General features: G+C 33.4%; 1 protein-coding gene across 6 annotated transcripts in view; it reads left to right on the forward strand.

Moving 5' to 3' along the window:
• RPS6KA6 (ribosomal protein S6 kinase A6) overlaps positions 1 to 13,247 on the forward strand; it is a 137,110-nt gene that overhangs the window by 79,445 nt on the left and 44,418 nt on the right. For 5 of the 6 annotated variants that reach the window (XM_009197859.4, XM_003917939.5, XM_017954138.3 and 2 more), the window contains 7 exons: positions 2,212 to 2,314; positions 2,901 to 3,031; positions 3,453 to 3,575; positions 4,067 to 4,156; positions 5,289 to 5,447; positions 7,755 to 7,916; positions 12,114 to 12,190. In XM_009197859.4, the coding sequence (XP_009196123.2) occupies positions 2,212 to 2,314; positions 2,901 to 3,031; positions 3,453 to 3,575; positions 4,067 to 4,156; positions 5,289 to 5,447; positions 7,755 to 7,916; positions 12,114 to 12,190 (845 nt within the window). Of the gene's footprint in view, positions 1 to 2,211; positions 2,315 to 2,900; positions 3,032 to 3,452; positions 3,576 to 4,066; positions 4,157 to 5,288; positions 5,448 to 7,754; positions 7,917 to 12,113; positions 12,195 to 13,247 lie in introns of those variants that run through there. The other variant, XM_031660574.1, reaches the window with a different exon arrangement.

Genomic DNA, 13,247 nt, shown 5'->3' on the forward strand with positions numbered 1-13,247 from the left:
GGGCATGGTCATGTACTAGCAGTGGTGGATAGGACTAGGCAAACTTCCAATTCCTTATCCCCCCCATACATTGCCCAAAGGACAGCATGTATGAGTCCTGTAAGAAGTGGACCAGGACCAGGACAGTGGACTTGTTAAGTCTCTGGAATCCTGCTGCTGGCTATGATAGGGAGTGATAGGCTGGTTCTCGGAGTCACAGGCAGAACTCTCAAGCAGAGGCAGGGAAAGTACTCTGGAAGTGGGAGTCCTAGAGTACATCATGTGCCTGTGGGGGCTGGGATCTCAGAAGGGCCTACAAAACGCTTAGGCAGTTGCAGAATGCTCAGGCAGTTGGCGCATCAATGCATATTGCAGACCTGTGGTGACTGGGCTCTCAGAAGTGCCCACAGAATGCTCAGAATATAGCAAAACACTCAGGTGATTGGGTCCCTATGGCTGATCACAGGCCTGTGGGAGCTGGTCTCTTAAAAGGGCCCACGGGATTCTCAGATTATGGCAGAATGCTCTGGTGGTGGGATTCCCATGGCTGATCACATGCTTTGGGGTCTGGGCTCTCAGAACAGCCTGTAGCATGCTTATGTGGTCGAAGTCCCAAGGCCCGTCAGAGGCCTATGGGGGCTAGGCTCTCAGAAGGCCTCCAGGTAACAAGTGAAATAGTCAGTTGGGAGCAGGGCTGCTGGCCTTTCACTGGGGAAGGCAGACCCCTTCAGCTGAAGCAATGAAGGTTGGCAGCTATGGGGTGCTTGGCCCACCTGCACTTCCCTCCTGATGGAGCGGCAGTGGATTTCACTTTGGGGGGCACACAGAGGTGCCTAGTTTCCCCACTGTCTCCTTGGCCCAGGAGTGACAAGTGTGATGGTGCTGTCGGGCACAACTATTGAGGGAGCTTAAGAGTGGGTCACCAGCCTCTGGGAGCTGAGCTGTAAGAAGAACGCCAGGCTGTGGCCAGTATATACACGTAGGGGCAGGGCAGCTGTGCTGTAGACCCAACACTGAAGAAGGGAGGCCTCATTTAGAAGGGAACAGCTGAGGTCAGCAGTCTTTGCAGCGTGCATTCTGCTCACTCTTCTGTACTGCAGCTGCAGTATCTGTCTTTGAGGTGTGCACAAGTGCCGACCTACCTGCTCCCTGCCTAGTGGGGTGGCAGCAGACGGTGCCAAGCTGCTCAGGGATCAAAAGTTCATGGGCTTCCACATGGGCTTGAGCAGTACCTTTGCACAGATTCCAGGCGGCTCCATGTATTAAACTGGAGGCCTAGGGGATTCAAGGGGCTTACCTATAGTTAGCATTGAAAGTCTGTGACAGAATCGTGAATTGTGGAATCCTGGAGGTCTCTCACTCAATCTTCCCTTCCCTGCATCAAAGATCTCCTGGCTCCACACCAGTCTCAGTTCACCTGATGGCGTGGCTTTGTTCTCTTCTTTTTGTGATTCCCAATTCCATCGCTTCTCTGATGAATTCCAGTGTGGCCTCTTAGAAAATATACTTGAAGTGTCAATATTTACTTGCTATTTTGATTACTCATCATGAGAGAGGCACCCACTAGCTGTTTCTAGTAAGCCATATTGAACCAGAAGTCGTGTTTACATATTTAAATAAATGAAAATTACTCAAAAGTAATTCCCTATTTATTTTTCCCCACTGTGGGACTGTAAGCTTTTTAAAAAATAGATTTCAAAAAAAAGTGGCTTTTTATGTATTATTAAAAACTTTCTATGCCTTTCAAAAGCGTAGATTTTAGCAAGGTAGATTGTTAAACAAGACTAAACTTTTCAATTATCTGATACAAGCCTAAACAGTACATTTAATGTATGTTTTTATGTGAAAACAATATTTTAGATGAAATATGTACTTCTTAAAAATAATCTATTGATTTTGAAAGCCTTGAGCATTTTAGTTGTTATTGTGCTGTATTTGCATGGCTATATTATCAATGAGCATTCAAAAACTTCTGATATCCAAAATTGACCTTTCCTTGTGAATTCAGCTTGTGGCATCATTGCTATGTTTCTTGGCCTCATTACGTTTTGAACATTAGCTCTCAAAATTTTAGAATTTGGTTAACAGGTATCTGAAACCTGTTGAAATTTATTTTATGAAATGGTTAGTCTTCTATTATGTACTGTGAATATTATGTTCTGCTTTCTTTTACAAAGTATAATAATTTTTAAAGTCTTAATATGTTTTGTGTTATCTGGGTGCCCCTTCTAGAAGTTATATAAAAGAGAAGTTCAACCTCCTTTCAAACCTGCTTCTGGAAAACCAGATGATACTTTTTGTTTTGATCCTGAATTTACTGCAAAAACACCTAAAGGTAATGCATGTTTATCTGTAAAATCAGAGATTTTAAGTAGATAGTTTAAAAATAAACTGTCTTCTGAAGTAAAAACTAAAAGAATGGTAAATTTGCAGAGAGTTGGTTTGTCCATGGGAAATATGGATCCTATACAAAACATTGCTTGGGCAGCTGTCAAGTAGATGTTTTAAATGGGAAATATTTATTAGGAAGGCAGGAACTTGGTCAAAGGGTGGCAAGTTTCTTTCTTTCTTTGCATTATAAGTCTTTTGGTATACTAATGATTTACAGGATGGGGTAGGAGGTAAGACATCAGATATTTTACTCGGTCTTTTACAGTTTCATATATACATTCAAGAAATATTGAATACCTACCATGTACTAAGCAATGAGTATGCAGCAATGAAAAGAACAGACAAAAATTACTGACTAAAATGGAGCATGTATACAGATGGGAGGAGACAGATAATATATAATAAATCAAATATGTAATATGTTAGATAGCAGCATTGAATGGTTTCCTTTATAGTTAAAGAAATTCTGACACTTTATATCATAGAATTCTGCGTGTAGTTATAATTAAATGTAATTATTTGGACATTAGATTCTCCTGGTTTGCCAGCCAGTGCAAACGCTCATCAGCTCTTCAAAGGATTCAGCTTTGTTGCAACTTCTATTGCAGAAGAATATAAAATCACTCCTATCACAAGTGCAAATGTATTACCAATTGTTCAGGTAAATTCCACTTAATCACATTATTCAGTTTTGGGATAATTATTTATCTGTTATTGCTGATGTATTTTTAATAGTTTTTTTCAGTGATTTTTAACTACTTTGTTTATCTCTTGGTATAAATCATGAATTAAATATGTCCCTGTATGTTTTGGAAAAGAGCAGACAGTGGTAACTTTTAAATTATATTTATGTGGCCTCTTTTGAATAAAATAGAAAGGTGATGTATAAGCTTGCTGATTTATTATATTGCCTGTGGGTATCAAGAAAGGATTGGTTCACGCCATTTATAAATGTTGATAAAACTTTTGTAGAATGAATTATTCTAGTTAAAGATTTAAGATGAATGTATATTTAGGACAAAAGACAGAAAATGTGAAAATATTTCATTCTCCTTAGTATTTTACTTTTTAAAAATAAACAGATAAATGGAAATGCTGCACAATTTGGTGAAGTATATGAATTGAAAGAGGATATTGGTGTTGGCTCCTATTCTGTTTGCAAGCGATGCGTACATGCAACTACCAACATGGAATTTGCAGTGAAGGTATTGTCTCTGAGCCTAGCTTTCTTGTTTGTTTTATGCATGTAATTTAAATTATGAGTCAACTGACAAACATTTTCAGTTGAGTAAATGAAGATAGGAAATATAAGATGATGAGAAAGAACTCTGAGACTTAATATTTTCATTTTTGAATTTCTTTTCAAGCCTTTATTATGTAGGAACAGTATATTTCATGAATTTTTGCATTTGAAAAATTTTGTTATACATGTATTATGTTAAGATTGAGCAATTGTGACAATTACAATTACGTCATCATTGGTACAGTTTCAGTGAAATAGGATATAATGTTAAAATGTTCTTTTCTTTTGTTAAGTTTTTAACTTATAAGATGTTTTTAAATGTTAAAATAATATGAGGTAAGCATTGTTCTTGAGGTTTTAAGCATTTCTTCAAAAATATAACCAAATTGAAAATATTCATTTTTAGACAAAATAATTTGTTTGCCTCAGATATTTTTTGTTCTTATTTCTTAGATCATTGACAAAAGTAAGCGAGACCCTTCAGAAGAGATTGAAATACTGATGCGCTATGGACAACATCCCAACATTATTACTTTGAAGGATGTAGGTATTTCTAAATCTAGGTATCAGCTAAGCTAATGAAGTTATGAATTGGAACTTTATTTTTCTTATTGAAACTTTTAATGTCTTTAGCATATTTAATTTCATGCCTCAAAAATCTCAAGACTCTTAAATTGCCACTTTAATTTTTTTTTTCCCCATGATTCTATACTCCTGGTCTTATAGAATATCAAAAATAACTGTGATGATTGGTAAATGAGAATTTCTGGATTACTTGAATATATTCTGGCTGGTTAACTAACATTGTAACTAACACCATTTATTATTCTGTAGTGCTATCAATATAGAAGATACAGGACATTGGGGATCTGCCAAATTCTTGAATATTTTACTTTCTTTATTGTATGGTAATTGGCTATAGCGTTATGGATTGTTTCTGGAGTGAAATAATGTTAGTCTACAGTTTTGTAAAATGAATATATAACTCATTAATATGTTACCGAATGCTCACTTTTCACATAAGGAGATAATGTTCTTTTCTCTTTATACAAGACAGAAAAAACTATCACCTTGATCACTTTGTGTCAGAAAATGATATGCACTTTGATTTGTAATCTTTAAACTACCGTGTGGGGGGTGTGTGTGTGTGTGTGTGTGTGTATCATACATGCCCTGAGTGAAAAGTGTATAAATACTTTTCTTATTTGTTTTCTTTGGTATACTATTGGAATTCAACCAATATTTAAGATACCACATCAGATAATGGCCTGAGGGAAGGATATAAAATTAAATAGTACATTTACTTTCAGAAAGAAGCTTACGTTTGGGGAAGAGAAGTAGCTATAATACAGTAAAAAAATGAGATAGAGGTCATTTGAGAGGCACAGAGTTCTATTTTTTAAATTTATATTCTTTGATGAACTGCAACCTGTAACTTCAAAAGGTAATACAATTATATGTTTAACATGGTTTCATGGGACTGTGTAGGTGATTGTTTAGCCAATTCAACCTTTAGTACAGCCTGTACTGCATTAACAGTAAAGGAATAATGTCTTTTTTGTTTTTAATACTAGAGGCAGGTTTAGTAGAAAGGTAAATATAACTAAAATATAATTTAAGAATTATAGAATTGTAATTATAAATAATAACATTTTAAAACTGCGTTCTTTCGTAGGTCTTTGATGATGGTAGATATGTTTACCTTGTTACGGATTTAATGAAAGGAGGAGAGTTACTTGACCGTATTCTCAAACAAAAATGTTTCTCGGAACGGGAGGCTAGTGATATACTATATGTAATAAGTAAGACAGTTGACTATCTTCATTGTCAAGGAGTAAGTTGTAGTTAACTTTTTTCTTTCTATTCTGGGACCTATATCTTCATAAAAATATAGGAGATGATGCCCCCTAAAATAAACTGCTTTTATTCACATATATGTCTATAGAGAATATCCTAATAGAACTCACAATGTAGTGAAGTTTATGGATTTAGGAAATAATTATTTTCTCTCTGCCAATTGGCCCTGATTTAATAGCATATTCATTTAAAAAGTGGTTTGAATTACATAAAGGTACCTAACTTTGACCTGGAAATTATGAAACTTAATTAGACTTAAAAGTCAAACATAAAAGAATTAACCAAAGACATACAGTGACTAATATTCAAGTTACCTAACATAGAGAGTTCAGGTTACCTAACATGTATCTTGAACCTTGCCAGCTCCTCCCCTAACTACAGTAAGAAATGTGTATTCTAAACATTTGAAGTATTACTATATTAAATTTTGTGGTGAAGGGGCAGGCTTGTTATTTTGCTTCCTGTCCTTTGATAAAGAAAGCAAATGAACAGAGTTACCAAAAAAGGCAACTTTTAATATATATAACTGTATAAAAAAACAAAGTAGGAAGTAATTTAAAAATTTAAGTTTGAATCAATTGTGATAGTAGATATGTACCAACTTAATAAATTAAAAATGGCAATTGAGAATTGACGTAATGAAAACTCTGCATGAGGCCCTTATAATTAATAAAAATAAACTAGTACTCCATTTTGTGTGTGGTTTAATAAAGTATATTTTCAGTATTTTGAAATATATGATGCTAAAGCAGTAGCTTTTTGATAATTTAATTATTTGATTGTCTTTACCAGCACTCTCTAAAGTAAAGCATGAAGAGAATTTTTGAGAAGAGAATCATAGGCATCTCTTCTTTATTATTGTATGAACCTTCCGGTTCTTACATCAATTAACTAAATTAATAAGACACATATCAAGCATTTCTACATGCCAGGCATTGTAAAAAGTGTTGTGGATTCAAACATGAGTGAGACTTGGTCCTTGCCCTTAAAGAACTTTAGCATAGTAAACTCTGATTAAAGGTAAGGGTAACTTACATGAAGTAGATAGTACTAGTAGGAAACTTATCACATGGGGGAATTTCAGCATTTTTTTTTTTTTTTTTTACCAGTCCTACATTTTATTTGTTTCTTCTTTATTGTTTCTATTTTTCTGCTGAGACTTCCCTTTTTTTGCTGAGAGTTTAATGCATTGAAAGTATGTTTTGTTTTCTTTGTTGAAGATCATTATAATAGTCACTTTAAAATCCTTACCTATTTTAGCATGATTCATCTTGGAATCAGAATTCATTGATTTTCTTAAGACTGTGTTCCATTTTCTTGGTTCTTTGTATATTACATAATTTGGGATTGTATCCTAAGCATTATGATAATCAGTTATAGAGATTTTCATATTTTGTTATTTTTCTCCAATAGTTATTATTGTTTCATTTGTTTAAGTGAGTAATTTTCTTGGCTGAGCTTGAACTGAAAACTAGTTTTGGGGCCAGCAGCTCTGGTTTTTGTTCATATTATTTGTCTTTATACAAACTATTTTGATCCTGTTCCATACATTTTTGATTCAAGGATCAGTTCTGGCTCTTTCCTTTATAATGTTTCTCCACTCAGCATTCAGAGTTTTCCAGCATCTCCTTTCTGGTCCTCTAAACCAGAAGGACTGTGGGTTTTTCCACATGTCTTTACCACCACTGTGTACCATAGGGATTGCAATTAAACCCAGGCTAAAAGCCACAGATATGGAAACGTCCTTGTATAGGTTCCTGTGTTCCCTCCTTCAACAAAGTGCGTACTCCTCATCAGAGTATATCTGCTTCTGTTCATTATCCAGTGCCTCCAGATAGTTGATTTTTGTATTATATCCAGGTTTTATGGTTGTTTGCTACAAGGAGGAGGGTGTTGAGTAGGGTCTTAGTCCATTATGGACTAAGTCCAAACTTAGTTTAGTTTGTAAGTCAGGAACTGTTCTTATATGTTAAGCATAATGCTAAGTGATATAAATTATGGCATGTCCAAAAGTGGATCTGAGAATTGAGCTTAGATATATTGAGATTAGAAATGGTTAACAAAACTAGTGGCTTGAATAGAAACTGGAACATCTATCTGACAGAGATAATTTCCTGTGTATATTTTAGGCTCTTAAGCTTGAGCAAAATGTCATTTTCAAAATTTTGTAATTCGGAAAGTTTCTTTTTATCAGATATTTAGTTAATTATGTAGATATAATGTTTTATTTCTCAGATATTTAGTTAATTATATAGATATAATGCTTTTTTCCTTTATATTCAAGGTTGTTCATCGTGATCTTAAACCTAGTAATATTTTATACATGGATGAATCAGCCAGTGCAGATTCAATCAGGATATGTGATTTTGGGTTTGCAAAACAACTTCGAGGAGAAAATGGACTTCTCTTAACTCCATGCTACACTGCAAACTTTGTTGCACCTGAGGTATTCCTTAAAAACTTCACCATTTGCCTTTCATTCTTTTCCTTTAGTTGAATCTATATGATGCCATGTGTATGTTATGGTAGGCAGATAAAAGCTATTATCTTGCCCTTTTCAGTTTTAAAGTTCTTTAAATCCATGAATTCTCATAGCCCCTAATATAAATATTTACACTGGTAACTAGCATCTAAAATCAACCAGATTGTAATAATCAGGCTATTCTGTTCTCTTGGGTTATATACTAATTTCAGAATCATACCATTTTAGAGTTGGGTGGTAGGGTAAAGATAGCCACAGCTTCAAGGTATTATGTATTCTAAATGAGGAAACTGTGGCTCGAGGTACTTCAATGACTTATTCAAGACCCAGCATTCACTTAATAACAAAACTAGGATAGATTCATCAGGTATGTTAAATTGTACTGAACATTAGGTAATTTATCGATTAGCATTATAAATAACATATAAGGGCAGTGCCATCCTCGATTGTCTTTAGGATATTCTAACTCCCGGAGAAAATAGCCACACAGGGGTTTTTGTAAGCCGTGTGGATTTTTCTCAGAAAATAGTATTTGTATCTAAATCTTAGGGTGAAGAGTCAGGAAAGGTGATGCTCTTAGGGAGAAGAGTAAGGAAAGGGGAGGCTCTGGTACAGATTTCACATTTGGGAAACTGTAACATTCATTCTAACCCTGGGGATGGGAGTTTTGACAGTAGCAATTTCCATAGCAGTGAAAGTAAAGTTGGGGAAAAATGAATCAACAGATGGCATTGGCCATATAAGTTCTAGATAAGCTTTCTTTGTTAAGTCAATAGCTGTTCTTATATGTTATGGATAATACCAACTGACATGTAATTACATATTCAACAAAAATCAAAATACCTAAAACTCTTTAGGTTTGAAAAAATAAAATGTGTCTAATCAAAGGAGAAGCAGAGTAAAATAATTTGAGAAGAATTCCTCTCTTCTATATATTTTATAATTCTACTTTTATATCAAATGCTAGCTTTTTCAGGGAAATATTGCACATCAGATATATTAACAATAAGCTATTTGTATTTTAATGTAAATCAGTCTATTTTAAAGTAGCTACTATAAAAATAACTTTCATAATGAAAGTAGAAATGTAGAAAATACTGTACTGATATTGAAGAACAGGCAGAACATCTGTTTTATAAGCTTTTTATGATAAGAGATTTGACTAATAAGAAATTATGTATATATCCAGAGAATGTGATTTAATCTATATTTTAATAAAATTCATAAAATAATATACAAGTTTTTATCTCTTACAAGATATTGTACTGCCCTAAGGTGTATGAGATAATAGCCTGAACATACAAAATATTAGCCTTTTTAGGACATTTCAGTGGTTTTACAGGATAGGAGGACAGAATATTTGAGATAGTGCTCTTCTGTTATGTATAGCATATATGGTCATCATAAAGGTCATCATAAATATTGTAACAGATTTATACAATAGACATAAGAGCAGAGTATAGAATAACCATTTTAATAGCCAAATATTTAATATTGACTTAATCTTGTGGACCTAAACTACTTAGTATTATGGCAACTTCTCACTGGAAAAAGGTTAGAGATGAATATGTACCATATGAAAATATCAAAAATGGACATTAAAATGAAAAATATATAATATGTCCATGTTTAGATTAATGGTTAGGTAAACAGTTATAGATTAATGGTTAGGTAAGCAAATCCAGAGGGTAGAATACAGCTCATTGATGGTTTCTTTTTTTCCCAACAAACGTACACTGTAGTAAGACACTATTACCATTGTAGTAGTGAGGGTTTTCAGGTGGGCATCTGGAGACCACTTCTCTCTAGTGCTTGAACTGCCTTTGACTAGTATTTGTATTTTCAAAATACTTTGAAAGTTTTATTTTTGAGTGATGAAGCCCATGCTAGGAATCAATAATATATTTGTACATTGTTATTAATGAACCACAGAGAGTACTTTTAGTGCAGTTTGTTTCTAAAATTTCAGATGCTTTCAAAAGGTAAAATATAAAAATGCATTCTTTTTTAAACTAGAATCAGAAAGATTCAAGTGTTAGTACAGACATTTCAATAAAAAATGGCATTTATGGGGGTATACATTCATTATTTCACAATGCATAAACAGTTTTTGTTTGCTAAGAGGTACACTGATTATTGCAATTTTAGCTTAATAAGGAGAGAATATTCTTTTAGTTTTTAGATTATGCATCAGTTTGATCAACATCTTAGGGTTTATTAGGTAGATGTGCTTTTCTACTATACCTGTGTTGCCAAAAGTGAATATATCTCTAAAATATTTTATTCTTTGATAAAGGCAAATCCACTATGTTATATTATTCAACTGATATTATAAGCCTACTGAGGTTAAAGAATGCTCCTGAATTAATGGGGCTTACAAAAAAGTTGAGGGATACTGTGTGTGCAGCTTTTTATAAACTAATTTTGAAGTTAACTCTCCTTTGCTCTTTTCTCTGGGCTGTCAAATAGTTTGCCCCAAACGTTAATTGATTTGAGCAACAGGAATGAGGAGCTCTGTGTATGTTACTTTCTGCTGACTTGGGAAGCCAAGTGAGAGAGAGACTTATGCCACTGACTACTTTAATTGTGACTTCTATCTTTGTATTTAACTTGATACAAGTAAAAAGGTGTGAAACATACCCTCTGTACTCTTTCATTCATCCTACCACTCTGCCTTGTTTCTTTTATGATTATATGCTCACTTTTATAAGGGCATTGAAACTAGCGCTAGAAAAAAAGTGGACCATTTCTTCTTTACCTAAAACAAGTTTTTCGTGTTTGGCCCTAATTAAGCAATATGACACCTCCTGCGCAAGACTGTCCTCATAACTAGGAAGGTTATAGGAGTATATGGTAGCTACAGCCGAATTGATTAACTCTCACCTGTCCACGTGCTTTCTATGCAGTGACCCTCAACCTTAGCTATGCATTGGATCACTTGGGAAACTTTAAAAAGCTTCCTAAGGGAATCAGGGAAAACATGGTGATGTCTGGAACTGTAAGATGTGGTGAGAAAAATAAACAGATAAGGGAATAAAATCAGTAGAAGTCTGTGTTTTACTAGAGTATGCCAACTTAATATTTACCATGATGTGAGTGGTTTAGCTATACCTTATTTGTTAAGTACTTCATAGTTCCCTACTTGTATTATTTATATAAGCCAATTATATTTTTATATCCTCTTTACCCTCTTAATTTTGCACATATGTGTGTTTTTATAAATACACTAAGACTAGAAAAAAGCGTATTTCAAATTTTAAGTTTGTTACATACTCTTTATTCATGTTTGGCAGTTGTCAAAGCCAAACACTAACATTTTTAGCCTTTTATAGATGAGAAATTCGTGCTGGTGGTTATATAATCCCCAGTGTTAATGCATTAATAATGTTTCTATTTTGTTCCTATGCCTAGAGGCTGTAGCAGTGGGCTTGTTTTTCTAAATGAAAAGAAAATGGCCTTATTTCATCTCTTTATTTTTCTAATGAACTCAATAATTTTGTAGCTAAATCTCACATGAATACATAACAAACATATTGTTTGATTTTTATTAACACTGGCACCAAAAAACAGCTTCCTAAATTGTTGTATGAAAAATTAATGAAGCCATTCAGTATTTATCGAATGTGTACTTGTGGTCCAGAAATATACTGCTCTTTTCAAGACATTGGCCTTGTATGGTAAAATATAAATTCATTCTGCTTTTGTGAGATCATATATTATCTTGCCATATCTTGTGTAGTAAAGAGGCAGTTATAGATGTTAAAAACACAGGCTTAAGTAAGACTTCGTGTTCTGCTACTTACTAGTTTTGTAATGTTGGGTAAGTTACTTAACATTCACTTCAGTTTCCTCATCTTCAAAACTGGAATATTATCTACCTCATAGAATCAGTGACAGAATTAAAAGCCTCAGTACTGTATATAGTATACATTAAAATCACTGTACATATTAATCTTAAGTTTAGATTTCTCTATATCTGCTTTCCTAAGAGGAGGAGAGAAAACTCATTGAGGTGTCAGGGATTATGTCTTTACTACAAGTGCATAAAATGGTTGAAGTTTTTATATAATGAACTTTTGTGAGATTATTAGAAGTAAAACAACTTCTTTAGGAGAAAATTGAGTTTATACTAACACCATATAATGAGTATTTCTTTCTTAGGTTCTTATGCAACAGGGATATGATGCTGCTTGTGATATCTGGAGTTTAGGAGTCCTTTTTTACACAATGTTGGCTGGGTAAGAAACATATATTCAAAAGCATTAAGGTTGTTATTTGAAATTCATCTGTATATCTTCATCTAGAAAGAGAATAGATTAAAATAACTTTAAGGAAAATGCCATTTACATTTCAAAATATCTATATTGATTGTTACTTATAAAATTAAAAAAACATAAAGCAAGGTGTAGAATGAGGCACTACTAATTTATGACATAATAATTTTAAAAGGCAATTGTCACCTGGAACTAAAACTTTTAAAAATAAAGTGCATTTCTATTTTGATCTTGAAAATATTTACTTAATCATAAAATAATTTCATGTTTCACCAACAACTTGCCCCCTGAACTTGTTGATATTGTGTTGATTTTTTTCTAAGCACTTGAATTCTAACTATTCTGGCACTACAGGTTTAGTAAGATTGTGCAAATCTATATAGTAACAATACTAAACTGCAGAAACACACACAACTACCTTCCCTTGAAATCATAAAGAAAAGCTCACAACAAATGTAATAACAATTGGACTATGTTAATGTTGATACTTTACAAATAATACGAGTACTATTTTACTCTCAATAATGAGCAGCACTTTTATTTAGAAGTGAAAACGTATGACTGTAGAAATTATTCTGTGAGGGTTGTGATAGAAAAAATGGCCAAGTTTAGCAAGTAATTATAATGTACTTAGACATAATATTTTAAAGAGTGCATTTAGTGTAGTTTAAATATGCTTGACATACCAAGAACTCTATGAATATGTTATAAAAATGGTGACTCTAAATTGTTTAATGGCTTGGTGATAATTACACATCTCAGTACATTTAATATACTTTTAGGTATTACAAATTTATGCAGAATATTTAGTTTTAGACCACAGTAAATTTAAGGGTAGCTAAAGTTTGCATATCAAATACAATTAATCTACATGATTCATCTACATAATAAATGTAATGGCTATGGAGTTTTGTGTCGATATAAATATTTACTCAACCAAGTTTTCATAGATATTAATAAAAAGTAATGATAACCATTTCCACTGATGATAATGATGAAATGTTAATGACTACATTGAAAC

This window comes from Papio anubis, chromosome X (assembly GCF_008728515.1).
Source record: "Papio anubis isolate 15944 chromosome X, Panubis1.0, whole genome shotgun sequence".
Lineage (NCBI taxonomy): Eukaryota > Metazoa > Chordata > Mammalia > Primates > Cercopithecidae > Papio > Papio anubis.